Here is a 19095-nt window from a genome sequence, read left to right on the forward strand (position 1 = left end):
AAACTGCTCTAATGGTTCAATATCAGCCGTCTCCTCCTTGTATTCCTGGAAGGGTAAGGCTTCATGCACATGTCCGAGTGTGCCATCCAAGGGGACATTCTGATGAAACTAGAGCAGGTCCTGCCTTGCTCCATTTCATTGGCACAGAACAGACTGGAAAGCCCATACAGGTAAGTGCATAACAGAATGCACTAAAGGCTCGTTCACATCTGCGCCCGGGGTCTCCGTTATGCAGGTTTCCGTTTCCTGCCTGAAACTGGGCAGGAAACGGAAACCTGCAGGCATTTTTCAAACCCATTCAAATGAATGGGTTTGAAAAGTGTCCGGCCGGGTCATCTGATTGTATTTTGCTGCAATATTAGCCCCAACTCAGATGCACACTTGTGTCCATGGGGTCTAACTCCTGCTACTGTGCTGATATGGGCAGGGAGCTTCCTCCAATTTCTGTCCTGGTTACAGGGTTGTTTTTGGGATTAGTTTTTTATCTAAGCTAGCCACCTTCTATGTTGTCCCAATAGCTATTTCGGAAAAAGTGGTTGGCCTGAGGACCTGAGCCATACAGCCAGCATCTTTCCACCACATAGCCAACACAGAAACAACAGTGGTAGTTATACTTGTGGGACTAGGAGAGGGGGCTGAATCATCAGGGTAGTTTTCAGAAATAAAAACTTTATTAGTAAGTTTTATTAATTTACATTAACAGCCAAAGATCTTTTTATGTCCACAAACAACCCTGTTTAGGCTTGTAAGTTTTGCTCCCGATACCTACAGCTTTTTGTCAATGAGCATATGGCCAATCGCTTGTGTGAGCAGAGCTTCTAGAACAGGATTTTGCCCTGAGTCCTAGTATCATTTAAAGACTGAATCAAATCATTCAGAACCTAAATGTCTCTGAGATGTGTCTATTGTGCCCAAACCGAACATCCTGAGATAAAAGCATTATTTAATGTCAAACTCACATGGCACTGTATACTGTACTTCCTCAGAACAGCATCTAATTCTCATATCACAACAAGAAAGAAGTCACTGTCACGTTTCTGTACATAGCATTTCTATTGTTGTACATCTTTGCATCATAACTTCAAATTCTTTTCCTACTTACACATAGCTATAGTTCCTAATAGGTTTGTCTTCTTACAAGAAGAATGGATAGATCTAAGATCTTTAGATACCTGATCACCCACTTGTCTCAAAAATCTAGCAGTGTCCTTATATTGATATATATTTGAGGTACTTCATTTGAAATGCCGCACTGCTCAGACAGGAAGGAAGCTTTTAACACGTAGAGTGATGGATGCTAAATCTATTCTGACATTTAAGGCACTTCAGCGTCATTGATTTATGAACTGTCTTCTGTTCCAAACTATTGAGTGACATTACAGTGTGAATGTTCATCTGGACACCATCGCCTGTTAGAAAGTTAGATCACATAGTGCAGGAAATGTGACAATTCAGTAGTCACATAACAGAAGGCCTTCAGCCATCCGAATAAGAATCCATAATTCTTCCCTTACTTATTGCATTTAAGTAATGGCTTTTATTAATATTGATGACCTGTGAGTAGAATAGCAGCATACAGTTATGTCTCACACAAGTATGTAAATGATTACAAGTGTGGTCTGATTAGACATTGCTGACTGCTAAAAATGGCTTTACAATGCACTCAAAGACATTTTGCCTGTTTCACAGAATTTCAGAACGAGGAAAATCATTAAACTAAGAGAAACAGGATGGTCATTTCAATGAACAGCCTTCTATCTAAGTCATTCTCAACTATCTGTCAGGGTGTGTTGACAGCAGTGGTTACATACACGCACATATGGCACATACGGCACATATGGCGCAGACAGACCACTAGTAGAGAAGACTGGTGATCTTTCAACAAGCAAAAGTAACTCCTACAATTACCCACTATCTAGACACACACGGCATCTTCATTATATACCCTGTGCTTAGGTGCTTAGCAGGAGGAAACCTTCAAGTGAAAAGGAACTACAAACCTAATTGCAACATCTAAGGGCAAATATGCCAAAGGAAATCACAAAGAACCTGTGTGCCTCCATGCTAAACTGTATCTTATCTTGTAACCAGTGTAGAGGTGGCCCGGCAAGGTACTATTGTCAATTGTAGTTTTCCTCATTAATTTTATCCTTTCACTCTAAAATTGTAATCACTTAATAGAGATGGTTAAACCTCTCAAGATTTGTTTCGTTTTGGGTGGCTCAGGTCTCAGATTTATTTCGGGTTAAACAAGTTTGGTTACAACCACACCTTACATTGCCCCTGAGCCTGCGCATCTTCCGCCTGAAGAAAGGACATGTCCTTTCTTTTCTCCGCTAGCAGCAGCTCGCCGCTAGCGGAGAACAGAAGCCCGGCGGTCTCCATAGACCACCATTATAAGGGGAGGTTTTGGACGCGAAATCCCCTGTCAAAAACCTCCCCTTATACTCACGTGTGAACTAGCCCTAAAGCTATTACCACACATACAATAAGCATATTAAATTTCACATGAAAAATTCATAAATAAATAAAGAAAGAAAGAAATATTGCATTGTTCACTTACTAAATTTTGCTGACAAAGCCAATAAAACTGCTGAAACTTCTGGGACATGAGCAGCTGTGCGCTTCCTACTGCACTCCGGATTTTTCCTAGGACTGAATATAAAAGCACCATTTTAAATGCGTATTAGTAATGCAATTCAGAAGTTAAAATAAGAGATAGCAATAAGAAGATTTTATGACAATAATCTAATGTATGAATGGATGGCTATTACAATGCCCTGACATTTCATTGAAATATTATGACAAATAAAGTATATTCGATTGGCATTGTGAACAGTAATCTGAATGGTTTAGCAAAGTAAGCAAGCTACGGAGGCTATAGGATTCACTGGCTCAGATTCATTTATGAGTCAAATGCTATACATTAAAGGCAATGGGGGAACCTGGTCCACTGCACAGTAGTGTGTCCAAGGATCTGCAGAACCAGATCCACTTATCTACTATTAGGCCTGGGTGTCAGACCCCCAGAGATCACATATTTATAAGATATCTCATCACGCAATGTTCTAATGTATAACAGAGACCCGGGGCGCAGATGTGATCAAGCCCTTACAGAGTTCTGTCCACTGAAATATAAAAAAGTGTCAAAATATGGTGAATCAAAGAAATTTTTTCTTTCAAATTGTCACGCAAAAATCAAGCCCTCCTATGACTACATAAAAATTTGGAAAAATTTGATAGTTATAGTTTTTGGAATGTAGGGAGTAAAAAACAAATGTGCATAAATGAAAAATCTCTGCGTCACATATGAGTTAAAGGGGTATTCCCATGTACATAATCATATCTATATTTGTAGATAATTAAAAGTTAAACATTTTTGCAAATATAAGTAATTAAAAATTCTGCAGAGTTTTAAAGATTTTCTCTAACTTTCTTAGCGGTGACAGTCTTGTATCTTGATCGGTTGCCATAGATACGACCACTAATGCAGAAACTTTCTATGGCCTGGGACTTGTCAGGAACCCAACTATGACTTTCTTATTGTAGCTGGGTTATCAGGCAGGGACACTACATGTATCAGAAGATATCCTGGATACAATAAGGAAATCATGGCTGATTTTCTGACCTTAGAAAGTTTCTGCACTGGTGGTCGTATCCATGGCAACTGATCAGGACAACAGACTGTCACCACTAAGAAAGTTAGAGAAAATCTTTAAAACTCTGCAGAATTTTTAATTACTTATATTTGCAAAAATGTTTAACTTTTTATTATCTACAGATTTAAAAATAATTATGTACATGGAATACCCCTTTAAGTCCGTTGCTCTGATCCTATGATGCGTGAAAGCAACAGACTATAATAACGGTAGTGTGTATCTTCCCTGGTTTCAAACAAAATCATTGGACAAAGTTAACTCTTTCTATAACTAAGAATAAAAAATTATTTCATTTTTTAAGTTTCTTTACCTCTTTGAACTTGTCCTTAAAGAGGACCTTTCACCACTTTTGGGCACATGCAGTGTTATATACTGCTGGAAAGCTGACAGTGGGCTGAATTCAGCGCACTATTGGCTTTCCCGATCTGTGCCCGGTGTAAAGCGCTATCGGTCCCGATGCCGTAGCGCTTTGCAGTCAGAAGGGCGTTTCTGACACTTAGCCAGGGACGCCCTTTTGCCCAGCAGCGCCTATCGCGCTGTGCTCTAAGACTGGGGAGGAACGCCCCCTCCTCTCCTGATAATACTCGTCTATGGACGAGCTGTGTGAGCAGAGGGAGGGGGAGTTCCTCCCCGCTCACACAGTACAGCGCGATAGGTGCTGCTGGGCAGAAGGCGTCCCTGGCTAAGTGTCAGAAACGTCCTTCTGACTGTAAAGCCCTACGGTACCTGGACCCATAACGTTTTACACCAGGCACAGATCGGGAAAGTCGACAGTGCGCTGAATTCCGCGCACTGCCAGTTTCCAGCCTCTTTAAGGCTGGGGCCCCAGATCTTATCCACACCTTGATGCAATTTCCAAAATCGCAGCATGTCAATTATACCTATGGAAATGCAGTTTCCCTATAGGCATAATGGAATCAGAAAGTCCACAGATAATACCTCTGCTGACTTTCTGTGAAAAGTGGCAACATTTTTTCTTGCAGTGCTTTTTTTTTTTTTTGCTGTGGACTGCTACATGCGGCCTTAGCCTAACAGGGTTTTCTAGGATATTAAAGAGACTGTCCTGGGAATAAATTTTACATCAGGTTTGCAGGATGGTTCCCGACTCACAGTCAAATGATCAGAACCAGCACCTGGTTCCTGAATTGATCCGCCTCCTCCCTTTTCTCCCATGTTCACAGGGACTACATATATTATAAGGGCTGGATTTACTGTTATAATGATCTAGTCTTCCTGCTCCCAGTAGGATAGGTAATACTAGGGAACACGGTAACGTAGGAAGAAGGGAGATTGACTTGGATGTTAGGAGATCAATGTGAAGCACTAACTGAATCCCAGAAATAAGTAAGATTTAGTCCCTGGGTCCCTGTTCAAAGAGGACTCTCCGCATCTCATATTGATAAGATATACTAAGTATGGATCATTATTATTAACATTCTTGAAAAGGACTATTTACACATATTATAAATCAGATTGGAGTAGTGTTAAAGAGGTTGTGTGACCAGATAAAAAGTGGTTTCAATACCTATTAAATTGCTTACATCTACTAATATTCTTTCAGAACATTAGATGGTGACAATCCCACTGCACTTCTATTTTTGTTCAAAAACAGAAATTGAAATTTACCACTCCCTGCATTAGTGAAGAGTAGACATAGACAATAGGACTGGCTTAGTTTTTGAAATGAGCCATACAGCTATCCCCTTTAGTTACATCTCTAGGGTCCCATGGTGAAACAGTGATAAGGGAGAAGTGCCCTCTTTCTGTGTCAAAACCAATTCAGAGGTACAGCAGGACCAGCACTGGTAGTGGAACATCCGGACAGCTACGGTACTGAAAGAATACTAGTAAGTATGAGCAATTTCAAGTGCACAACCCTCTTTTTATCTTGACAACCTCTTTCAATAACATTCTGAATCAGACATGTCTATTCCCTCATTGGAAATTGCTCTAATTCATCTATTTATTCATGAAAATTAAGTAAATGTGAACAGTATTTTTTATTGGTCATTGTAAATCGCTTTGTTAATTTACACCGGGCAGTTATTGTTACAAATTCTCGTAATCATTTGGATCTGAACAATAGTCACTTTGTAAAACGGGCCTATAGAACTTTCCACAAACGTAAAACAAATCAGCCATCAACAACGGAGTCTGAATAAATCCCACTAAATGGGAATGTGTAGGAACCGTGAAACAGATTGATGAAGCCATTCTAAGGGATGTGTAATTTGTCTCCTAATAGCTTCATGTACATTTCCAACCACAGGCGTGACAGCAAAATGCATTACTCTGTATCAGGTTTCATTATATGGAGTCAAAGCAAGCTTGGCATGTTATGTTAGATCAGCAACGCAGACATGGCAAAATCACAAAGATCTGGGCACAACATAATATATATATATATATATATATATATATATATATATATACACTGTCTAGTCTTACTTTTTCACATTCTACTTTTATATAGTGCTTCAGCAGCTCTTTATTATTCATCTATCTGAGGCAAGACAATCTGATAAGAACCTTGTATGTGTGACAACCCTTGACCATTAATCCTTACTCCCTGATTTCTAATCCCTGCTTCGTTGCCTTGAGTACCTTAGACTAATAGGGTAATGCGTCTACTTGTGACTGCTATGTGTCTCCTTGAGACTTAAAGAGGACCTTTAGTCACCTCCACCAACTCTGCATACTTTTATAGCTGCTGCTCCACTAAATCTGGTACAGCTGGCATTGTTTCTCTAGCTCACACGAGCAAGCATTTCAGCGTTTCAGCACCTAAAATACTCTTTGGCTTTCTACTGTAAGGTGGGCAGTCCAAGACTGGAACAGATAGACCAGAAAGTTCAGGACCGCCCACCTAATTTACATATTAAATACTTAAAGGGGTTGTCCGAGATAACTGGAGATCCCTACACTAATGTAAACACCCTCCCCCTCCTACTTTTTAATTAACATAATTAATAAAAACATGTATATTTTCCCATATCCCTGGGGTGGTCTGTTGTCAGTTACCAGAGATACAACCATGACTGCAGGAACTTTCTATTGTTTGGGACCTGTCAGGAACTCAACCATGATTTCCTAGTCAGTCAGGACCTAGTGCAGCAGACTCTAAAGCTACGTTTACACGGAGTTTTTTGGTGAGGAAACTGGCTAAAATTCCTTCTCCTAAAAACGCCTCAACATAGGACTGTATGGTGAGAAGTTTTTGGAGGAGGAATTTGAGTCAGTTTCCTGACTGTGTGTACTTAGCCTAAGGCAGAATCAGCTATGATGTCCGCGAGAAGATTGAGCAGGATACTTCTTTTTCAGTGTCATGATGTAATCCATCTTGAATTTGGCTCCAAATTAAGCTGTGTGAACATAGCCTTACATAACTAAAAACATTTATGTTGTAGAATGCAACTAACACTGTCGCATCATGATTGGGCGAGCCTCAGATGTAGGGGCGTAAAGAAAACTTCATAGTAAAAATGTTGCTCAAGTAGAAATGCATCATAGTAATGTCATATTCTGTATTAGATCTCTATCAGATCTTTGCCTTTAACAGAAAACCACCAGAGCTCACAGCATGTTTTTACCTTTGTTTTGGCCTGCCTACCTACAGATCATTATACAGTAGCTAAATAAAGAAAAGCGGAGAAAAACATCTCCAAAAATTGTAACAGTAACATCTCTAATTATAGAAAAAGTATTGATGTTGATGTTTTTATTTATTATGTTCCTTTTTACTCTCAGTATGACTCAGAGAACTAATAACATGCTAGCAGAATCACTTGACAATGTAAAATAAGTCATGCAAACCAATGTCACTTTATCTTACCATCCAAAGACAAATCAGTTTATATGCATCCAACAAACTAAATTACAGCTCTTCAGAATGTCATGGAACACAGGACATAATGCAGATTTTATGCCCTGCAGTTTTGTTCATTAACTTTATAGGCTCAGATGAAACACAGCTCTTATTGTCTTTATGGAAGAAATATTGATTAATGCCTTTGAGGCTGTTCACATTGGCTCCTACATGCAAGGACTGAATGCTACATACAGGACAACCTTGCTCTTTAGTCGCCACAACTGTAACCTCCTTCTCAAAGCACTCATGAAGAAAAGAAAACTCAAAAATATGAAAAGCATATCTTGTAATATTAATAAAAGCAGACAATAGTGTGATTCTATCTACACATTTAATAGGAAATTGTATAACCAGGTGTCAGACTGGTGTGTTTAGGGCCAACTTTCCTAGACCTGTCAAATTCATAATCATTTACTCCAGTTTTCAGCTGAAGCAGTGAGCAAGCAACAAGTCTCCTGGAATTGTTAGGGGAAGTTCATACAGTATTGTAAGCGGCCATTTTCTCGTGGCCTATGGGCATGCGCAGTCTGCTCTGCCCAAGGCCCGAGGCCTTAGAAGTTACAAGCCACCGCTGGAGGAAGAGGCTGAAGATGGCGCTGCTGAAGAAGAGGAGACAGCACTGGAGAGAGTTCTCTCGCAGCACTGTGGATGCCCCCAGTGCTGTCTGAGCGCTGGGGCCCGCCCCCAGTGCTGCGAGAGAGCTAATTTACATACAAAGAAAAAACAGGATTGTAGGCGAACAGCGGCATGGAGAAGACAATGAAAGGTAGGAGAAGAATAGCCTTTCTTAAGGCTATTCCGATGTGGTACCTACAAAAAATTGCATCTGATAGGATCCCTTTAAAGCAGGAGTGGGCAATTAATTTTCCCATGGGGCCACATGAGAAATTGTAACAGTTAAACTAGCTATGTGGGCCGGACAGAAGCAGTCAGAGGGCCGGATGTGGCCCGCGGGTCGTACATTGCCCAGGTCTGCTTTAAAGGGTTAATGTTTAAATAAAATTATATAAATGTGGTATCACTAGAATGGTCCCAAAACTTAGAATACAGATCACATGTCATTTTGGCTGTACAGTCAACACCGTAAAAACAAAGCCTGTAAGAAAATCACAAAAAAGTACTTTTTCTCCAATTCTACCCCATTTTGAATTTTTTCCAGCTTCCCAGTACATTGTACAGAATAATAAATAGCATCATGAAGAACAACTGTGAACGGAAATATAAAAATGTTATGGGGTTTGGAAGGTGAGAAATCAAAAAACAAAAATGTCGCCAGTGGGAAGGGGTTAAACTGCTGTCTCTGTCACTAATACAGCACTGTGGCAGGGTTGAAGGGTCAGAACTGCTGACAAGCTCACATTACATGATTCAATTGATATGCTTTACTCCAAATATTAGGCCCCTGGACATAATAAATGATCCGAGTCTCAATCGCTTCAGCAAGATTAAGTATCATGGGACTGTTTATCATAAATCCACTCCACAATTACACATCTCCACTCTTCCTCAGTGCGTCTTGGATTATACAGCACTACAGAACATTATTATATTTGTCTACTTTGTGTACATTAAGAAACATAATGTGTGTCAGCTGTCAGCAGGATAGACTTATGAAGGGAACAAACTGTGAAATCTATTTTACTAGCTGAATAAAAAATAAACAGCATATATACTACTAAATGTTAATCCCATAATCTTGGTATGTAGTGCAAACTTTTGCTAAAAGCAGCTACAGTTCTATGGAAAATGAATTGAAAGAAGTAGTTACTTGAATCCTGAAGTTTTAAATGTCTGTAGATTGCAAGCTATTAACTAGAGATGAGCGAGTAGTGAAATATTCGAGATTCGATCTTCGTTTCGAGTAGAGCCTCAATATTCGACTACTCGATCGAATATCAAACCCATTATAGTCTATGGGAAAAAAATGCTTGTTTCAGAGAAAACCACTATTCGACTAAAGGAGAGTCACCAAGTTCACGAGTAGCAGGAGGAGAGTGTTTAGGAGGAGTGCTGTGCAGTTAAAGGGCACGGACCCCATAGACCAGTGATGGCGAACCTATGGCACGCGTGCCAGAGAGGGCACGCAGAGCCCCCTCTGCTGGCACGCGTGCTGTCGCCCTGATCGCTCACTAACGGCGAATCCGATACAGGATTCCCCGTTAGTGAGCGATCGCTGCCTTCAGCTGGTTGTGCAAATGCGCATCCAGCTGAAAGCTGTCAGTGTAGCTCAGTGTAGGCCACGCGTACTACGCGGCCTACACTGACTACAGAGTGTGACCTCTGAACAAGCGCGGGCGTGATGACGTAAGTCATCAGCGCGCGCAGTGAACAGAAGAGAGAACACCCGGCAGCTCTTCAGGTAACTATATTGTGTTTGTTTGCACTGTCAGGGGAGGGGGGCAACGGTAGACATTTCATGTTGTGTAGGAGGGGGCTACTGTAGACTTTCATGCTGTGTGGGTAGGGGGCTACTGTGGACCATTTTATGCTGTATGGGAGGGGGCTACTGTGGACCTTTCATGTTGTGTGGGAGGGGGCTACTGTAGACTTTCATGCTGTGCGGGTAGGGGGCTACTGTGGACCATTTTATGCTGCTACTGTGGATCTTTCATGCTCTGTGGGAGGGGGCTACTGTGGACCAGTTCATGTTGTGTGGGAGGGGGCTACTCTGGACCATTTCATGCTGTGTGGGAGGGGGCTACTGTGGACCATTTCATGTTGTGTGGGAAGGGGCTACTGTGGACCATTTCATGTTGTGTAGGAGGGGGCTACTGTGGATCTTTCATGCTCTGTGGGAGGGGGCTACTGTGGACCATTTCATGTTGTGTGGGAGGGGGCTATTGTGGACCATTTCATGTTGTGTGGGAGGGGGCTACTGTGGACCAGTTCATGTTGTGTGGGAGGGGGCTACTGTGGACCAGTTCATGTTGTGTGGGAGGGGGCTACTGTGGACCAGTTCATGCTGTGTGGGAGGGGGCTACTGTGGACCAGTTCATGCTGTGTGGGAGGGGGCTACTGTGGACCAGTTCATGCTGTGTGGGAGGGGGCTACTGTGGAGTATACAGGTATAATCCTGTGTGGGGGCCACTGTGGGCCAGATTGTACTGTGTGGGGGGCCACTGAGGGGCAGATTGTACTGTGTGGGGGGCCACTGAGGGGCAGATTGTACTGTGTGGGGTCCCCTCACTATGTATATCACACAGTATTTGTTTTATAGCAGACGTGAAATTAGTACAGGATGTAATAACATTGCACGGTAACTATAAAACAGATCCTGTGCGATGTAAATAGTGAAAATTAATTGTTTAAAAGTACAGAATGCAGAGACCTTTACCTTTCAGTACAAGATCTGTAAAGCCCCAGTCACATGACTGTAATTTGTGGGTCCGCAATTGTGGACCCACAGAGTTTTAAGGTTAAATTGCCGTGTTGGCACTCCGTGATAATTTATTTGGTTTTGGGTTGCAGTTTAGGCACTCGGTCTCAAAAAGGTTCGCCATCACTGCCATAGACTATGGGCTGGTTCACATTAGCGCTTGCCTCCCGTCCGGAAGGAATCCGCAGGAAGAACCCCTGAACAGAATATCAGCGCAACTGCAAGCGCTGGACAGTTAAGCACACAGACCCCATAGCATATAATGGGCTCTGTGTGCTTGCCGCGCACTGCCCGTATGAATCATTCATGCAGGCATTGCGCTGCAAGCACACGGAGCCCATTATATGCTATGGGGTCTGTGTGCTTAACTGTCCAGCGCTTGCAGTTGCGCTGATATTCCATTCGGGGGGGTCCTCCTGTGGACTGCTTCCGGACGGCAAGCAAGCGCTAATGTGAACCAGCCCTTACTTGTCCTGCAGAACCAGCATTGATTGGCCGAGAGCTATACAGTGTATAGCATTTGGCCAATCAACACTGGTTCTGCAGCAGGCTTGTCTTTGCTAGTCAGGAGAGCTGTCAGCTTGCGGTTATGTGGGAGCTGACTTTTTCTTATAGGAATGCATTGACCAGCGTTGATTGGCCAAATGCTATACAGTGTACAGCATTCGGCCAAACCAACGCTGGTTCTGCCAGAGGCTCATCTGTGATGGGGCGGAGTCTAAGATCGGATCACAGCAGTCTTCATTGTGGTCCGATCTTAGACTCCACCTCATCACAGACGAGCTTCCGGCAGAACCAGCGTTGATTGGCCGAATGCTGTACACTGTATAGCATTCGGCCAATGAACGCTGGTCAATACATTCCTATGAGAAAAAGTCAGCCCCTGCATAATGCAAGCTGCCAGCTCTGCCAACTAGCAAAGATGAGCCTGCTGCAGAACAAGCGTTGATTGGTCAAATGCTATACACTGTATAGCATTCGGCCAATCAACACTGGTTCTGAATCGAATTTTTACTGCGAATAGGAGTATTTCAAATACCGTAGTATTTGATTGAATACCTACTCGATCGAATACTACCTCTGATCCTGTACAGACCTGATAGCTACAACCTTGCCTATAGCCTCCAGTAAGACAGGTCAAACCTTCATTGGAACTGCATACCATAGCCAAGACATTGCAGACAATTTGTAGTTTTGGTAGATTCAGCACACTATTAAATAGTAAGACCATCCCAGACTGCCACCTGGGAAGTACCATCTAATAGCTCAGCCTCAGTGAAAAAAAATTGGATTTAACCAGTTCTAAGTAAAAACCATGAATTGTCTTGTTTGCAACCCTGTCTCCTGTGTCTTACGCCTGCGTCTACCATCATGGGTATTCCAGCCACAATCAAGTTCAGGAGTCCCTACCACCACCATCAGACATGCTGCAGGCTCAGCACTGCACCAGCCTAAGAGAAGCATCAGAGGATCTGCTCAAGATCATTGTTATGGTCACCAAAGTGACTACTACTCCCAAACATCTGGCCTTCCTCCAAAGGGCTACTGCAGATACATTTATTACCCTGTATGTGTAGAGATAGTGATGTATCCACCTTCTAGAAGTCTACATATTTTTATTTTACTGCAGTCTCTGGTAGATTGGAAGAAAAATAAATATAAGGGTTGCTTACTTTCTTCAGAAATATCATTCTCCTCTGCTTCGTGTTCCATATCCTTACACCAATCTTCCATTCTTTTTGTTTCAGCATGAAGCAGTTTCATAAACCATGTTCCATCTTGTCGACTGGGCGATATTCTGCCTGAGTCCACTACATCATGAGCAGGCTCTAGCCAAGGATCGGGTGGGGGCAGATTTGAAGTGTCCACAGGTGTCCTGTAATCTTCCCTGTAACTAAACAAACCCTGAGTCCGTACTGTTCTTACTGCACCATACTGAGTTGGCGTACTAGGTTCAGAATGTCTTTGAAATGAGGATCCAAACTGGAGGCCTTTATCTTCCATTGTGATATGGCCTGGAAAACCTTCTAATTCTAAGTCTGCTTGAACTGCTGCTGTCACGCTGTTTGACCTCTTGAAACGTCCTTGGCTACAGATATGAAAAAAGGCAGTAAGTTATCTTACAATAAGCTATACCTGTAAATATATGTAGCACAGTGGAGTGCATGTGCTTCACACTATTTGATCTAGACAAATAGATTTCAATATCGATCTAAAATCAGTTCCAACATATCCTTTCTATACACCTTTCTATAAGTTCTTCTCACCATAAGGTATGTATGCTGTATGTATCTTTGATGGGGCAGGTTGTGGCCCACTAGTAAGTCAGTTCTTATCATTTATCCAATAGGTCAACTTTTTTTTACATTTTACCTTTACGTTACTGTACATCCATGGTAATATACATTACTTGGCTCCAACATGTTTAGGTAAGTTCTTTTGCTGGGTTTAAGAGCACCTGTTAATAATCCTGACATACAGAATATGTATAAATGCTTGCGTTCCCTAAGGAAAAAAAACTATTCTAGAGGACCTTATCTTAGAACTCTGTATTGATAGTACACTGATAGGACAGTATCACAGTGTGCAGGGCATGCAGCATTGACAAGAGCAATGACAACATCTATTTTTTTTTAATAATTCTAAAAAATATGCTCAAAATTATTATTTCATAGGAACTTTAAAGACTTAAAGATCACACGATATGAGGGCTAAGTTCATTTGACAAAACAAAATACAATGAATAATAAAAATTGCACATCCATTTCATTCATATAGCTCAAAGCGGTACCTAAATCATATATTGTATTAGATAATAAAAATACTTAAAATAAATGAAACTTCATCTTCCATATGTCTCCAGTTGGTTGCAAAGAGTGGGACAAACTTACTTGCATATTGATCGCCCATCAGAGTCCTTCCCAGTGGTAAACAAAAACAATAGTCACACTGAATGAATGGTTTGGGCCATCTTCTAGTTGACTGATATGTGGGCAGTAAGTGGGAGGCTCATTCTGGAACCAGGAGCAAGGTGGGGTTCTGGGTCAGAAAAGGGAGGCCTGATCACTGTGTTCCAATGGGCAGTCAAGACCTAAGCCTAATGCGCATGTGCTGTCTATCAGTGCATATGATCAGGGTAGATCTCCTTGCCCATCTGCCAAGTTGGGCATGGGCTAGCATCACCAACTGTGCCTGCGTGAACTGTCAGCGCATTTGCACTGGGTAACTTTGTGAATGTGACTGCCACATTCAGTAATAGTATGCTGCCCTTGGGGTAATGTGCTGTCATAGGTAACTTATTGTTTGCTTCTATGTAGAACATGTAAAACGAAGTAAATCCCTGTTAGACAAGTAGGTTTTTCCCACTCTTTGCCAACTAGAGGCAAGCAAGAGTTTTATGTATGTAACTAGTTTTTTTTTTTTAGTCCACACTAGTGCTCGGTCTCTGCTTGTGGACTCCCCATTCTGCTTTAAAAACGTGGACAGAAAAGTCCTGCAAGCAGGACTTCTTTCTCGTAATTTTTCTGCTGTTTCAGGCGTAATCAGATGGAAACATGGCGGACTCCATTATAGTCTATGGGATCCGTGGGTTTCTGAGGGTAATAGCTTTTTAAAGCAGAATAGGTTTCCGTTCAAGGTGTTCGCTCGGAAGCCTGAATGCAGGTGTGAACCTAGCATCAAATCAAAAGCAATTTTATTTATGTATTTTGTTTTGTCAAATAAACTTTGAACAAATGTCATGTGATCTGTATATAAATGTATTCAGTTGTAAGGGTGAGGTCTGATGAAGGGGTTTCATACTTTGAAACATGTAACCTGTGTTCTGATCAGTAAAAACCTGTTACTTGAAATCAGATTGCCTTCAAGCATCATCTGGTATACTTCCCCTTTCCAGGGAGTGTGGATATCCATTATTTTGAAGGTGCTTTGTTACCCCCAGATGATGATTGTCTCATTCCACCTACATATAGTTTGTAGTAGGACCTGGGGTACAGTCCCACCCATGAGGGGAGGAATATTTATATTAGGTCTGGTTCACGTCTGCGTCGGCAATCCGTTCGGGGAGTTCGCATGGGGACCCCCCCGAACGGATTCCCGAATGCATTGGTAAGCTGTGTGCAGTGAAAGCACACTGACCCCATAGAATAAAATGGGGTCCATGTGCTTTCCGCACGAGTCATGCGGACAGGAAAGTAGATTGTGTATTACTTTTCTGTCCGCATGTTCCTTGCGGAGACCATGTAGAAAGCACACGGACCCCATTATAGTCTATGGGGTCTGTGTGCTTTCACTGCACATAGCTTGCCAATGCATTCGGGAGTCCGCTCGGGGGGTCCCCATGTGAACTCCCTGAATGGATTGCCGATGCAGACGTGAAACAGGCTTTATTAATACAATGTAATATACCGCTTAAGGTTCCTGACAAGGGAGCACTCTATTTAATTTTATTTTAGAAATATGCACCTGTAATATCTACAATGATATGGAGTTGTAGTATTGTTGCTGTTTTAAAATTCAATGAAAATTCAATGTTAAAAACCTCACCCTTGTTATAACAGGAAAACAAATGAAGGTCTAGGGAATAAAGCACTTTCTGTCTTATGAAGTTATTATGCTGAGAAGAATGGAATGTATGGCTGATCTTACCGTTTTTCATCTTCTACCTGCACCCCTACAGAATGATATTCCCTTCCTTTGCTTTCTGTGTCCGAGTCAGCTTCCACCTACATAATGAAACAAATGGAAATATTCTTATGGATTAAAATACTGCATGGAAGTCATACATTCTTGGTAACATTTGTGGTTATCCTGAGAATTTAGAAAATATATTTATATATAAAGGGCATATAACATAACTAATATCAATATGATGCACCTTTAAAGGGTCTTTCCAGTTTTTTTTTAAACGCATTTGGGTTTCTGATAAAACCAGACGCGTTTTTTGAGCAAAACTGCACCATCTGAACACAGCCTTACTGGGAAGTGTAGTATCATGGGACCTAATTGTGTAATTGTGGTTTACAGAAATTCTCTGTCAAAATATATACAGATACAAATGCATATTTTTATATACTATATTAACACATACATTGTCAGAGATAAATATGCATACAGAGAGGCACATGTGCATATATATATATATATATATATATATATATATATATATATATATATCCTTGCTATCTAGGTAAACGTAACTATATACACAATAACTAAGTATACTGGGCATGAATGAAAACGTGCTAGCGGGTACAGCGATCAGATGATGAGAGGGGCTGCCTGCTAGTACTGACACTCCCACAACCAAGAAGTATTTCATGGGCCTGAAAATAGTGTACATGGTCCAAACACATGTAAATGTATTCAGTTATGTTTACTCATATAACAAGCATTTCCTGCCTTTAGTCTCATTTTCTTAGTCCCTTTAAAGTTACTCTCAAGAATGTAAATACTAGAGCATTACAGTGCACCAAATACATTATAGATAATACTATATTTTTGCTGTTTAATGTGTTCTCACACATATATAGAAAAGATAATACAATTGTATAGATTTTCAACTAAGTGGTTTAGAGAAAAGTTGACCTTGTATCACTGTATAGTGATATCAATATTCTCTATACTTTACATTTAATGGCTGGATAACCATAAGCAAACCTAGAACATGAGTGGACCTGTTGTGAAGCTTTAGAGGTGAGTTTACACCATTCTATGCCTAATGCTCTTTTCAGGATGGTGCACCTGACTAGTCATATGAAAAAACTCAGCAAATGGATATAAAATATAGCAGGCTCAAGCAAAAGTGGAGAAGAGCTAGGACAAGGCTACTATTGGGGGCAGAATACTGTGTGGAGGTCAATAAAGGACTATGCAGCAATGTGTGCGCTCCAGTAAAAGGGACATTATACTATGCAAGGCCGGTAATAGGGGCCTCATACTGTGTGAAGACAATAAAGGAGGCAATATACTATGTGGGGGACAATAAAGAGGGCAATATACTGTATAGGTCTAATAAAAAGGGCAATATACTGTGTTGAACCCAATAAAAGGGTGCTATAGTGTTATACTGTGTGGGGCCAATAAAGGTGGCGTTATACTGCGTGGGGGTAAGTAAAGGGGGCATTATATTGTCTGGAGCAGTCCTGTATAAAATAAGAAGGGGAGCAGCACAGGGAGTCTGGAATGCTCCTCTATCTTGTCCAATTTTTTTGGTCTGCAAATGGGGAGCACATGCGGTATAGAGGGAGTCTAAAATGTTTGATTGGAGGCCCCCCAGACATTGCTTGGAGCCCCGAAGTTTGACCCTGGCACCAAATACAGGTGAATAAGCATCACAGACCAGTTATGTTCTTTCAATGAATATAGTTCATGTTTTATGCACAACTTTTATTAACTAGTATGATTAAAATATTGTAAAGTAAATAGTTGTGTAGCAAATAAAATGCTTGAAATAAATTCCATCTCTGTTCTTGTTACATCCCTGTATGACCCAGAGTAGAAGAAATAACTGCACAATCTGTCAAAAAGTTTATTAATGAAGACTATACATGATATATTTGCATTTTTTTTTTAGGAATCATCTGACCAAATAAAATCATTACTTATGCTGCAGTTACTTCGCTTCACTTAACTATTAAAAGTTTAATTATTGAAATTAATTCCTCAAGCTTTAGAGACTTTTCTGGGGATGATTTTGATCTGAAAGCACAACAAATTACTGTACTTTTTATTGTTTATTTTTTTATAGTCGTTCTATTTTTATTCATTGGGCTGAAGTGGAAAGTATAATTCATTAGCAGCCTGTTTTACAATTTTGCCTCAGCATATTGATTTCTACAAAAATACCAAGCTTACTTATGTAAATTGTAATACACCTAAGGGCTTAGCTATTACCATATATAGTATAATAATTTATCATTACAGCAGTTCTACTTATATCCTGAAAAATAAAAGCAAATAAAATCAGTCATAATCAAATGGGTCATTTAAAGGATTTCTTAAATACAAATATATTTAGTCTTTTCTGCCTGAGGTGCAGTAAGGCAGAAAACGTGCATTGCAGAATCGCATGGTTTTTACCTACCATTATAAATTACAGAAAAACTGAATGAAATGTTAGGCAGCTATAGGTGTGTATTAGATGGGGAGTTATCTGTAAGTTTGGAGTTGTTTTTACCTTTGCATCTTTCTGTAAGAGTTCATTCTCTCTCTATTAGTACTACAACAGCAGGTTGTTCCTTGAAACACAGCTATGCAACGTACAGTACATGGTCCATTCAATCGTTGTCCATTCCGTTTCCTCCCTTTGCTGAACCCCCCCCACACACACACACACACCTCACAGCCTCGGTGTTGCACAAAGGCTGATAGTGTGTATGAGGCCTTACTTCTACAGGATGAGTCTGTAATGAAAGCTATGGGAAATTAAGGATGGAGTTCTGAAGTGACTGTATAGCATGCACCTTCATGTAGGCAGACAGAATCTTCCAAAACCATGTCACTAAAGGAGAAATGTGAGGTGAGACATTTTATAAATTGCTACTGAAAGGGAGTCATTTATAAGACAACTTGCATTTTAGGCTGAAATACATTGGGAAGAACATTAGGGAATTGCAGACAAGAGCGATCAATCAACAGGGCCCATTCACCAAGGTAGAGACACCCCAATATCCAAACATGTACATCAGCAGCACAATGGTGATTCAGCTGTCATCCTATTATGTGTATTGATCTGATCAGAGCAACACTTAGCAGAGGGGGCTGGCATCCACTCATCCTGCAGTAGGAGACATGGATTCATAAGTTAAGAACTCTGTCACCACTAGGTGTTTCATTTAGTTTTCTGATGTTTATTCATCTGTGTAGCGTAACTTGATATTTGCTTTTGGTGATTCAGGCACTGAAAGTGACGATTACTTTGTCATCCTCTCAGGGTTTCTCTCAGATCCTCTCCTGTGGGCATCTTATTGGATGATCTCCAATTTTTTTTTGACAGGATATATTCACTTTTTTCTAAAATGATACGTACCCTAGGCCTATTGGTTTCATTTGGAACTTGTTTGAAAGAAGCCAGGAAAATACACTCAACCTCAGTGCTAAAAGGGTTGCTCAGGAATTAGGCAGATGTTACATAAACTCCCCCCTCCCAAAACACTTACCTGTCCTCAGCACTCTAGTGTCTGCCACCAAAG

General features: G+C 40.9%; 1 protein-coding gene across 7 annotated transcripts in view; it reads right to left on the bottom strand.

The window, feature by feature from the left end:
- Window positions 1-19095, bottom strand: part of DLGAP2 (DLG associated protein 2) — a 748630-nt gene that overhangs the window by 18227 nt on the left and 711308 nt on the right. For all 7 annotated transcript variants that reach the window (XM_075268420.1, XM_075268423.1, XM_075268426.1 and 4 more), the window contains 3 exons: window positions 15551-15627; window positions 12577-12992; window positions 2564-2655 (listed from right to left, as the gene is read on the bottom strand). In XM_075268420.1, the coding sequence (XP_075124521.1) occupies window positions 2564-2655; window positions 12577-12992; window positions 15551-15627 (585 nt within the window). The remainder of the gene's footprint in view (window positions 1-2563; window positions 2656-12576; window positions 12993-15550; window positions 15628-19095) is intronic.

This window comes from Leptodactylus fuscus, chromosome 3, assembly GCF_031893055.1.
Source record: "Leptodactylus fuscus isolate aLepFus1 chromosome 3, aLepFus1.hap2, whole genome shotgun sequence".
NCBI classification, from domain to species: Eukaryota; Metazoa; Chordata; class Amphibia; order Anura; family Leptodactylidae; genus Leptodactylus; species Leptodactylus fuscus.